Raw genomic sequence first — 12,932 nt, 5'->3', positions numbered from 1 at the left:
GTGTGTGTGTGTGTGTGTGTGTGCTTATCTTTAGAAATTCAGAAAATCTCAAATACAGGAGAACAATCGCGAAAACAGCTTTAGAATATTGGATAACGTACCCCTATAGACAGAAAAAAGTGGCCTGGAAAAACAGGTGTAAATATAGTATATATTTCATACACACACACAATCTTAGCTAATTAGGAAAATAATTAGCTCGGATGAGATGCTGTTTGGGTTAGTGCCAGGATAGGGAATCACTAATGTCCTCTTCTTAGCATGACTACTTCAAAAGAAGTTCTTAACTAAAAGCAAGCAACTACATCTAATTTTTGTTGGTCTTCTCCCATCTCTAAATATATCCCCTTACACTCTAATGGAACATTCCCCTCTATCCCCTATGTACTACTTATACCACCCTCCACTGTTCCCTGTGGGTACATCTCCAACACCATCTATTTCTTTCTCTCTCTCTCTCTCTCTCTCTCACACACACACAGAGTCTCTCTATCTTTCTAACACTCTCCCACTTTCCTTCTCCATCCTTGCCCTACTGGAGTCAAGTATCTCCTTTATAGTAAGAAACTATCCCTGTCTCTCTATCACACTCTAACCTCTCACCTGGCACACAACCACTTCCCTTGGTTCCACTCCCTCACTCACCTAAGAGTGTTCTGTAAGTTACTTGGCAACCCCACTGGTGCTGGTACCATGTAAAAGCCACCCGTGCTGGTGCCACATCAAAAACACATGCACTGGAGCCACATAAAAGGCATCCATGCTAGTTCCACTTAAAAAGCATCTGTGCTGGTGCCACATAAAATGTATCCGTACTAGTGTCATGTAAAAAGCACCCAGTACACTCTGGTAAGTAGTTGATGTTAGGAAGTGCATCCAGCCATAGAAACCAAGCCAAAAGAGACATTTGGAGCCCGGTGCAGCTCACCAGCTTCTATTAAACCATCCGACTCATGCCAGTATGGAAAATAGACATTAAAGAGTAATGATGATGATGGTGAAGTGGAGAAAGCTTTTGACTTTATACAGCAGTGGTCACTAAAAGGTCAGTGTGTAAATGAACGACTCATGAGAGTTGTGTAAGCCAAGTACAATGGGACTGTTAAAGTGACAGCTACCACAAGGAATTTAACATACAGGTCTATGTCCCACAAGGTTCATATTTTGGCTTCACTCCTCCTGTTTATTATAGTTCTCCAGGTTATAAGAGGTGTTCAAGACTGGCTGTTCAGAGGAACCTTTGTATACCAACAACCAAGTCCTCACAGTCAAATTACCATTTATTTTTCCAACCAGAGGCTGGTAAATGTAGAAGGTAATTAGAAGAAAAGTTTCAGCCATGGAAACAAAGCAACAAATCAAGTAGAATCAAATAAAATCTTTACTGCCACATCATCTCTTAATTTCCATTTTCCATGTTGGCATGGAGACGATTTAACAGAAGCTGGCAAGTCAAAAGACTATGCCAAGCTCCTTGCCATGTGGGAAGAAAAGGATTTTGTATGTAACAGATACAAAGAGGTAGCTAACAGTAAGATCACCCATGAACTGAGTTGTCAGAGAAGTCAAGAAGGTTCCCTATAAAAGTAGCTGAAAGATAGAGTTAGCCAAGTGACCTAATCAGAAGTAAAGGTCAGTGTTCTGAAAGTATAGTAGCCAGAGTAAGAATGGGATGTGAAAAGTTCAGGAATCTGTTATTGCTGCTGGAAATGAAAGGACTCTGAGTGAAATGCATACTGTATGATGCTTACATACAAAGTGTGATAGAGTATGGCAGTGAAACATGAGAACTAAATGTACAGATGTGTGAAGGCTGGAAAGACAAGAAGTGAGCATGCACCACCAGATGTCATTTTGCATGAACAATGGAGAACAGACGAACTGAAAGAAAAACTGGGTAGAAGAGAAATCTGTTGCTGTGTGCAAGGATAATTAGGCCTCTCATCTGAACAAGATAAGAGAATGTAAAAGGCATTTGGTTGCTTTAAACGATACTTTAGTAGTTGTTGTGTAACTCCAGGTCAGCTATGATGAAGTAGACTTATGGCACATAAATAATCAGCTGAATGACAAAGTACAACCTACAAACTTGTTGTTCAAGATATACTATGCCTTTGTCTTTACTAAGAATTATAACTGCACACTCTGAATAGCAATTATGAACCATATGGGATGCAGCGTAACAGTCTGAAAATGTATTCTCTCCACTGTGCCTCTAGATTCCAGTAGTGGCCACAGCATAGACAAAAAGTGGACTGCAGAGCACTGCAATTACTTTTCCTCAGCAATTATCAATAATGGTCTGCTAATTACAAGTAGAATTTATGGAAAGAATAAGCTGTGAAGATTTGAAAAGAAAATGAAGCACTGAGTAATAATTATGACAATTAAAATAATCAGGAAAATGAATAAAATTATGATAAGCATTATTTGGACATCTTCTAATGCACATGAGACAATTATTAAAAATAAATCTTAAAATTAGAGTTTTATCTTTTACTTGCTTCGGTCATCAAATTGCAGCCAAGCTGGGGCACTGCCTTGAAGAATTTTAGTTGAACAAATTTACCCTAGTACCTTTTTCTTTTTAAAGCCTGGTACTTATTTTATTGGCCTCTTTTGCCGAACGGCTAAGTTATGGGATGTAAACACACCAACACTGGTTGTCAAGCAGTGGTGGGGGACAAAACACACACATACATATATACAACAAGCTTTTTTCAGTTTGTGTCTACCAAATCCCCTCACAAGGCTTTGGTCCACCTGAGGCTATAGTAGGAGAGACTTGCCCAAGGTGTTATGCTGTGGGACTAGAACCCAAGACTATGTGGTTGAGAAGCAAACTTCTCACTACACAGTCACATTGCCAGACTTCTTCAGATATATGTGGTGATACACAGCTGAAGAACACTATGCATTGCATGCAAAAATAAAAATTTCGGTGGAACAATGGTGAAAATGGTCAGGGATATTTTCAGAAAGAAACAGAAATATAATCCAATTACCTTCTGTTTTTCACTTTTGTAAAGTATCAGCAAGCCAGGTTTTAACACACACCATAGCTTAGTCCAACTTTTCAGAGACCCTCGGATTTTCAACCAATCTGCGAGAATGATGACAGAGGGATCACTCAAGGTGGTTAGTAATTCACGAGCAACTTGTTTCTTTTGGCTGCGATAATTTTTTTTCTGCATCTGTTATAAAATACAACAAAATATTAATAGATACTTTTTTCATTAAAATGCTTCTTTCTTAAAAATCATGTATATATATATATATATATTTACTTTATCTCTCACACACATTTTCTTTACCTTGTCCATTTGCAAAAACATTTTCTTCCTAGTTCAAAATTTCTTAATATTCATTGTGTAAAAACCAGTGAGTTGGTGGTACATGCCATACAAGTCAATTCTGTAGCCCAAAGGGAGCCATTGCACTTTACTTATTTTGTGTTTGTACCTCAATTAATAGGTGAGGAAGGGACAGTATCTAGTTTGGTACTACATGAAGATGAAATACCCCATCATCTTAAGACAGAATCATTGGATAATGTAATCCAAATATGATCATGGCATGAATACTTTTGATTATACATCTGCTCAGTCAAAGCTGGTACTAAACAACACGATACTATATGATGCACTTTTCATTTCAAGCTTGTATTGATGATGTCATAATGTCTTACACTTGCATGGATACCATTTAGAAATAATTATGGTTCTCCATAGATATGGTATCAGTTCGATTTAAAAAGGAAATTTTGAAGTTAAAACTGAAAACTCACAAAGACACTCTACATTTTTTTTTTTTATTAAATATTTCTAAAACTACATTAACACTTTTGTTACTAAATTTCTGTTGAAATATGCTGCTTTAGTTTCAAATACTTTTGAAAATAATGAAGAATTGAGTAAAATAGCTGTGTTTATTAAACCTTTTGATACCAACTCATCTGAAACTGCCCTTGGTTCAATGACACGAACATCCTGCCAAAGTGATCAAAATCAAAGCCTTTCACCAAAATTTTATGCTATATTCCAAACACCATCTTAATTATAACCAGAATTATTTTACAAAATTCTTAATTATTTTAAAAATTAATTGTAACAAAGGCAGTGTATTTCAATAGAAATATGGTATCAAAAGTGTTAAAACAGTTTATGGAACATAGTGTTTTGATAGAAGTTTTTAATTTAAGATTACTTTAAAACAGGAAGTTTATATTATAGAACCAGTGATACTCTCAGGCAGGTTGTATCAAAAGGGTTAAGCTTTAGATGATGAGTAAAGCTGACCTAACAGCCCAGCATTTTTATGCTAGAAAGATAAAGGCACCAATATCTTGAATAATTAATATACTTTTTGTCTGTTGAGAATCAGATAAACAGTATAGAATTTTAAATTAACAGATTGTTATTTTGTATTCTGCAAAAAAAAAAAAAAAAAAAAAAAAAAAAAAAAGAATCTTCAATGTAGAAGCATAAGTAAGATAAATAAGCAAATGGGCATAGCATGTAAAAAAATTTTCATTTCTAGATCAGTTTTGCACTATTTAGAATTGTTCTATAAATTTGGACATTTATATGTATTTTTGAAGTTATTCTCAAGGCAAGAACCCTCTTCTGTGAAGTATAAGTAATAGCTACTTTTCAGTCATATAGATATATTACTCTTTAACTCTTTTACTTGTTTCAGTCATTTGACTGCGGCCATGCTAGAGCACCACCTTTAGTCGAGCAAATCGACCCCAGGACTTATTCTTTGTAAGCCTAGTACTTATTCTAGCGGTGTATTTTGCTGAACTGCTAGGTTACGGGGACGAAAACACACCAGCATCGGTTGTCAAGCGATGTTGTGGGTGGGTGGGGGGACAAACACAGACACACATATATATATATATAGACGACAGGCTTCTTTCAGTTTCCGTCTACCAAATCCACTCACAAGGCTTTGATCGGCCCGAGGCTATAGTAGAAGACACTTGCCCAAGGTGCCATGCAGTGGGACTGAAACCGGAACCATGTGGTTCGTAAGCAAGCTACTTACCACACAACCACTTCTGTGCCTATAATAATTATAATGAACTTATTGTATACTGTACTCAGGTGCACTGCAACTCCTCATAAAAATCAAAACTGAATGAACAGTACGTAGAATATGTACAGGGTGTACTGTTGGTGAATTTCAGGAAGCATGTAAGTTTTGAAGGATGTAGTGTCTTGACAGATAACAACTGATGCAGGTAGTTTACCCCATGTTTCAGCAACTCTGAGCGTAAAAAAAAATGCTTCTGAAAGTCATGGGTGTTGTGATGTCCTTGTTTACTTCAATCTAACAGTACAATGTTTAAACCCATTATTTATGTAATCTGCACCCATTTAAGTCATCCATCAAATGGAATGCTTATTTGTTCACTTTGTTTTGAATTAACCATGCTATATATCTCATAGCTTTGAGATTTCGATGATGTGAGTACATATTTTTAGAGTGACATTGTAGGGTAGGTGTGAGACATTGGATCTAGCTGGTCTGAACATAAAACAGTTGGAACATTTAGGCTGGATATGGCTGGTTTAAAGGTTAAAGGGTTAAAGGGCTAATCTCTTGTTTATGTCACCTATTATGTATCATCATTAAGTATACAGCTGCTTTTCCATGCTAGTGTGGGTAAGAAATAGTAATAACAACATGGCTAAGAAACGTCAAGTCTTCCAACAGTAATAATAACTCTTTCTACTATAGGCACAATGCCTGAAATTTGGGGGAGGAGATATATTAATTACATCAACCCCAATACTCAACTGGTAGTTATTTTATTGACCCTGAAAGGGTGAAAGGTAAAGTTGACCTTAGAACATAAAGACGGACGAAATGCTGCTAAACATTTTGCCCAGTGTGTTAATGATTCTGTCAGCTTACCGCTTTAACAATAACAATAAAAATGGTTTAAAATTTTGGCACAGGGCCAGTAATTTCAGAGAGTGATAAGTCAGTAAAATCAACCCCAGTGCACAACTGGTACTTATTTTATTGACCTCGAAAGGATGAAAGGCAAAGTCGACCTCAGCAGGATTTGAACTCAGCACATAAAGTCGGACAAAATGCTGTTCAGCATTGTGACCGGCTTTCTAACGATTCTGCCAGTTTATTGCTTTAACAACAATAATAATAATAATAATAATTTATAACAAACGCATAAGGCCACAAATATTGGTAGAAGACTATTAAAGATTTAACCATTAACTGACTACAGTACTTGACTGCTGCTTATTTTATTGATTCTGATAGAATGAAAGACAGAAACAATCTCAGCAGGATTTGAACTCAGAAACACTAAGTGATACAATTAAATATCACAGAATATTTTGTGTGCTACAATTAAATATTACAGAGTATTTTTTGTGATGCACTACTGATTTTTGCAGAGTTCTTAACCCTTTAGCATTCAGGATTACTCTGTTAAATATAATGCTAATTATTTTGAATTAAGCACATATTATTTCATAGCTTTGAGATCCTGTTGATGTGATTAGTTTTTTTTTTTTAGAATGACATTGTAGGGTAGGTGTAAGAGGCTGGATCTGGTTGGTTTGATCATAAAACAGGTAGAATATTTTGGCTGGATATGATTGGTTTAAATGCAAAAGAGTTAAACAACATAGCGATGCTTTCTATACAATAAAGAATATTAGTGCTTTAAAAAATAAATTGAGTGCATTGGTCAAAACTGACGAGTCATTTCTATACAGCCATCTGAAATAAATTGTTGTTTATTGACATTGCTAAAAGACTAAAATTGTTCATTACCTTGAGTGATTCCCTCTTGGATTGCTTAGAGCCCATGTTACTTTTCTCTGCCATTGGACTGTACAACTTGCTTTCAGACTAGCAGAGGGAAAACAGATTGAAAACATTTAGTAAAATTATCTGAAACAAGAGAAATTAATTGTCTGAATCAGAGTAGGCATATATAACTAATTCAAGGATAAAATATTTAGGAACAGTATATAATCAACTTGACCAATTAACCAACCATACTTGCATAACTTACAATGAAATTAGTGTGGAAATGAATTCAATGAATTCAAGCTTATATACTATTTTGCAGGCAGTGAAACCAAGAAACAAAGAGACAGGTAATTATTATTATTATTATTACTGCAAACACCAAAATGCTTTTAATTTAATATGCTTGTTTAAGCATGAATTGAATAGTAATGCAAATTCAAATATCTTAATAAATTATTACAACAGTTTCTACAAATGTAACCTTGATGTAAAAGTGTAATTATTTCCAGTAAACTTGACACAGACAATTGAGACTGGTTGTTTACCCTGATGCCTGTGTTAAGGCTTGAACTCATGACATTTGTGCAAGGAGTTCAACTCTTACTCCTTTATATTGTCTCTACATTTCCCCTCACCGTCATTTTTAAGGTACATTCAACAATGTTATCAATGTTGCAGTGACCCTTCATAACACTGAACAATATTTAATTTATAAACAGTATACAATAATCACTAACAAGAGACATAACAAAAAACAAAAGTAAAATAAAACTAAATACATAAATAAGTGGACAATATTCAACAATTGACAAGATCAGAACAACAATATTTAACATAGTTAACATACAATTTTCTGTGTCATTTTCACTAATGATAAAATTCCATTACTTTTGCTCTTTCATTTGAAGAAAGGGATTCATTGGCCCCATCGTGATCTTCATCAGCTCCACCTTTAATAAGATAAAGAAAAGAAAAAAAGAGTAGAATCAAGAACCAAAGGAAACTTGATGGTCTGGTGTTGACAATCAATCAACACTTATAGAAGAGTTTGATAAGATCAGCTACCAGCAGAAGTGAAAAATGTTTCAATTCTACTCTTTACAGTAGATAAACTTATTTATTTGCTACAAATAAAGAGAGTAATAATTTAACAGCAGAAGTTTCTTAATCCTTTAACTGTGGAATTAAATTTCAGTCATCTGAGTAATGGTATTAAATATCAACCAAAAAACAGACTTGGTATTTCCTGCAAGTCATGTTCTCACAATAAACTTGACAAGTCTCAACAAGAAATAGTCCCAAAAATGGCATACCACAACAAAAGAGAGGTTGCTATATAAAACTGTTTTCTGCAGTTAAGGGTGAGGAAATTTTGAGTGGATATTTCTAATTTCCACAGTAAAGGATTTAAATAGCAGACCTGCCAAGCCAAATGAAATTGTAACCGTGGCTGATGCCAGTGTCACATAACTGGTATCCATGACAGAGGCACCTTTCAAGTGTTGAGCCTCATAGAGGCAATGTGGCCGATGCTGGTGTCACATAACTAGCACCCATGCTAGTGGCATGTAAGAAGCACCTTTCAAGAATTGGGCTTCACGGAGGCAATAACAAGCGACCGAGACCTTTGGCAATATGCTGTGCTTGAAAAGACTCATCAAGTCAAGTGAAATCGTAGTCATGGCAGATATTGGTGTGCCGGTGGCACATAAAAGCACCCATTACACTCTCGGAGTGGTTAGCATTAGGAAGGGCATCCAGCTGTAGAAACCATGCCAAATCAGACTGGAGTCTGGTGCAACCCCTCAGCCTACCAGGCCTGGTCAAACCACCCAACCCATGCCAGCATGGACAATGGACATTAAATGATGATGATGATTCTTAAACAATAACAGTAGTATTTTCTTAAAGCTTTAGGTAGAAGATAGAAACAATTGACAACCTATATTACTGATACTTATACCCATCCCACAACTTCTCTTGGATGTCACCTCCCTGCCCCTTCCCAACATGGGTTCAGCAGAGACATGGAAGATAATGAACCCAGATACCTGAAAGCAAGCAATATAATAATGAGTTCTCTTGGTCACTGTCCATGAGTTGCTAGGTTTTATTTCTCCTGTTTGGTGGTTAAGAAGCTTGCTTTGTAACTATGTTGTTATGGGTTCAGTCCCACTGTGCAGCACCATGAGCAAGTACCCTCTTCTATAGCCCCAGGCTGACCAATGCCTTGTGTGTGTGTGTGTGTCCTTGTGGTTGTTTGTCCCAATCACCACTTGACAACCAATGTTGATTTGTTTACATCCCCATAACTGTTTGGCAGAAGAGACTGATAGACTAAATACCAGACTTTAAAAAAAAAAAAATTAGTACTGGGGACAATTTGTTCAACTATACTCTTCAAGGTGGTGTCCCAACATAGTCACAGTCCAAAGACTGAAACAAGTAAAAGATAAAAGGTGTGTGTGTGTGTGTGTGTGTGTGCGCACACACATGTGTATACACACATATTATTGATTGAATTGACTTTAGTTACTTATTAATTCTGGCAGAATTTCAACCCAGAACAATTAATTATCAAATCAGAAAACCCAAACCATCAACCATCTCAACCAGTACATTGTTATTATTATCGGGTAGGCAAAGCAGTTTTCCCTTGCCTGGTGGCTGTGGCAAAAGAAGTTCTTTGGTGGACAAAGCTGAAAGGCACGAGCGCAGATACATTCCTCTTTGGTAGAGCTCTCATTGACTTTTTCAAGTTTCACTTTAAAAGGAAATTGAGAGTGGAGAGGAAAGTGCTGTCCTTGATTGAGTTTATTGGAAGGTGGGTGAAAGTTGAGAAAATGGCAAGAGTGTATGGTACCTCTCTAAGTGTAGACCTGTGAGTTGGAGAGAAGGAATTGGGGAGGGCATTTGCACCTAGAGTTTCAGGGAAATCTCTGACAGTGTGGTTTCTCAATGATCTCTAGAGGCATCCCTGTATCAGGAGAGCCACATCTATATCATCTTCCCCATCCACTCCCCTTTTTTAAAATTTTTTATCTTTGTATACTATGCATATCTCCCTTCCTTTCCAGTGTATACCCTGTGTTCTTTATTTAATTTTTTTAATATTTCATTATTATATTTAAACCCCCACACTTTATGTCTGTCTCTGTATTGTCCTCATCCTTTGCCCTTGTGGCAAATAAATGAATCTATTATTATTATTATTATTATTATTATTATTATTAATAGTAGTAGTAGTAGTAGTAGTAGTAGTAGTAGTAGTAGTAGTAGCAGCAGCAGCAGTAGTGGTAGTAGTAACAGCAGCAGCAGCGGTGGCAATGGTAGTAGTTATGGTAGTAGCAAATTCTTTTAATTCAGCTCAAAGCAGATTCTAGGTCCCAGTATGTTAATGAAATTTATTTTTCTCAATCCCAGAAGATTAGTTAAAGTATAATTGGCACAGGAAGAATATGAACTACAAAGAGTAAATGGGTGAAACAAAGCCCACAAATCCCAATAAACTTATATTAGAGAGTATGTGGTGAAATAAATAAAGTGCATGGTACTGCTATCCTGCTTGTTACTGATTCAAGATGGATGAAAGATGAAGCTCATTCCACCAGTATATGAACTCAGCACACAGAGAGTCAAAACTAAATATTCTAAGCAGGGCTGTCTTAACAGCATTGTAGGCCCCTAGGAAAATCAATGCACTGGGCCCTATAGTATTTACTTAATGCTAAATTTTTTGAAATTTCAATTTTGAATTTAATTTTAATTATATGAAGGAGTGAAATGTACAATTTCCTTCAGTCAGACCACCTTGTGGTCCCAGTAAACAGAATGGAAAGGGTACTGTCCCAGAGGTTGGAGAGGAAAGTGTGCTGAAACAACCACTCTGACTCGCAGTGCTTGCACTTGCAGACAGCCATTTCTGCCCCAAGATGGCTGTGAGAAGGGATATGGTCTGGGATAGATTGGGGGCAAGAATGCCAGGTCTCCACTGCCACAGGCTTGACCATGAGCAGCTGACAGTTTGCTTTTCTCAGCCTGACCAGCAGCAGAGCCTGGGATGGTAGCAGACAGTAAGTCACAGTTTACAAAGATCAGAATAGGATCCTTTGATCTGTGAGGCCCCTGTGCAAGTGGTAGTGGTGGCGGTGGTAGTAGTAGCAGTAGTAGTGTTGATTTCTAACTTTAGCACAAAAACACAAGTTAGTCAAGATAAAATAGGCCAAATAAATTGATCTCAGTGCATCACTGATACTTAATTCATTAACCTTGGAGATATGGAAAGCCAAGTCAGTCCTGGCAAAATTAGAACTCGGTAAATGAAGGAAGGAAATTAAATAATGTGTAGCACTTAACCCGTTGACCTGTATATAAAAAAAAAGAAAAGAAAAAGTATTGATTATAAAATAATTTCCATCTTATTGCTGTTCATGTTTTAAAACATCCACTTTCACATACAGATATTCTGTAAAAACACAGTATGGCTATTTTTAACATAGTCCCTCTCCTGTAGCGAGCTGTCACTGAATAACATGAGTGTTCTATTTTAACCACAACTGTTTTTAAAATTATGTTGTGTCTACAAATTTTGCTGCAAAGTTTGATTTACTATAAACATCTCTTTAATACATCTGTATACACCATATATTTTGGGATCAGCAGTAAACATTGTGTAAGAACATAACTCGAATGTTGTAAACAGAATGTAACAAAAAGCGATAACAAGTGCAATAAAATTGACTTAAATGACTGAGTGAGTTGCTTAAGTAGGTCCAGTGTTTATCAAAATAATTCATTGACCACTATAAATGCCATTAAATGCACTGAAACTTCTCTATATGCAATTAAAACTTACATTTATAGGATATAAAAGAAAACTATATTGATATGTAAGATTTATCCATATGTCCTACAAAGACTATTCAGAAAAAAAAAAAAAAAAAAAAAAAAAATAGTTTGTAATAAAATGTCAACAAGAGACTAACAATCAATATTCTAACAATTAGCAAAATAAGAAAAATTACTTAATGCCATATGATTGACATCTGTGTTATTTTACTGCTGCTGTCACTGTTATCATTGCAACTATTTTGAGAATTGAAATAACCAATGTTTTTTTGGTGGTGTGTGGAGTTGTGATGAAAAACAGTAAACACGAATCAATCACTTTAAATCGTTAAAGCATTCAACTTCAGTATGACCAAGAACAAACAGGGTATGTCTGTATTTATTTCAAATGGCTGTCTACTAGTCTTCAACTTATAATGCATAAAGAACAGAAGTAGCAATTTGTAACATTCAAGTGCCCTTTAAAGGTTTAGCCTTTCCAGTTGCTTCTTAACCCTGACTTTGGGTCACTGTATAGCGATCACAAGCAGACTACAGCCTGCACAAGTTCCTGAATGCCACACCAAATGAAAAATTGCCTCAAATTTTTTTTAGTAGTGTAGACCACCTGACAATGAGTCATGTTTCATGCAACCTACTTCTCAAGAAAAGTTACCCATCCTGCTGTATAGTGTTAAAATGAGAAACAAAAATGAATTCCTTTCAATTCCAACTATTACTAAGTTCAATGTGCTCTCTTTCAGTTGCCTTGTTCAACTTCCCAGTTCAGATTCACTGAATTCTCAGCCTTAGTAATAATATATAAATAATACTGCCTCTATCAATTCAATTTATTTTTTGAGCCCACTGGACTTTAGTAACACCAGCGCCTGTTTTGGCTCTGTATTTCTATGTATATCACTAGCGAGGCAGTTACTGCTATTTCCAACCACTTAATGTCTATCATTGAAAAAGGGAAATCAGGCTGAAATTGCATGATCTGGTAGTCTCAGGGGCAGAAGTAGTGGTGATTGTCTGCCACTGACAATAGCTAAGATGTGCTTTTATGCACCATATAACCATATGAGAGTTTTCCCTCTAGGTAAATATTGTAGTATATGTGTGTGTTCAAACACAACAGCCACTTCTAGGTGGTGGTTATTTTACCTTTGGGTATTAATACTGCCTCTATCATTATTTATTTATGTGTGTGTGTGTGTGTGTGTGTGTGTGTGTGTGTGTGTCTTTCCTTTCCTGAGCGTCCAATAACACTATCCGTATCACGTCCTCACTTTGTTGTTTTTTTGTTATTG

At 36.1% G+C, this 12,932-nt stretch overlaps 1 protein-coding gene and 1 long non-coding RNA gene across 6 annotated transcripts in view; one reads left to right on the top strand and one right to left on the bottom strand.

Annotated features, from left to right (window-relative positions):
• LOC106881835 (oxysterol-binding protein-related protein 8) overlaps positions 1-12,932 on the bottom strand; it is a 135,528-nt gene that overhangs the window by 69,711 nt on the left and 52,885 nt on the right. The window contains exons 3-5 of one of the 4 annotated variants that reach the window (XM_052968685.1): positions 7,681-7,742; positions 6,811-6,888; positions 3,006-3,194 (exon numbers count right to left, since the gene is read on the bottom strand). In XM_052968685.1, the coding sequence (XP_052824645.1) occupies positions 3,006-3,194; positions 6,811-6,888; positions 7,681-7,742 (329 nt within the window). Of the gene's footprint in view, positions 1-3,005; positions 3,195-3,287; positions 3,620-6,810; positions 6,889-7,639; positions 7,743-12,932 lie in introns of those variants that run through there. The other 3 variants (XM_052968686.1, XM_052968687.1, XM_052968688.1) reach the window with 3 other exon arrangements.
• The window catches only part of LOC128248122 (uncharacterized), a 124,008-nt gene that overhangs the window by 72,512 nt on the left and 38,564 nt on the right, over positions 1-12,932 (top strand). The window contains exon 2 of one of the 2 annotated variants that reach the window (XR_008264396.1): positions 7,112-7,139. The exons of the other annotated variant lie outside the window; for it this stretch is intronic. This is a non-coding gene — a long non-coding RNA (uncharacterized LOC128248122). The remainder of the gene's footprint in view (positions 1-7,111; positions 7,140-12,932) is intronic. 2 annotated transcript variants of the gene reach the window in all.

The sequence above is a fragment of the Octopus bimaculoides genome, chromosome 6 (assembly GCF_001194135.2).
Source record: "Octopus bimaculoides isolate UCB-OBI-ISO-001 chromosome 6, ASM119413v2, whole genome shotgun sequence".
Classification (NCBI taxonomy): Eukaryota; Metazoa; Mollusca; class Cephalopoda; order Octopoda; family Octopodidae; genus Octopus; species Octopus bimaculoides.
The sequence above is the reverse complement of the archived record's forward strand: the minus strand, read 5'-3'. Positions and strand labels throughout refer to the sequence as shown.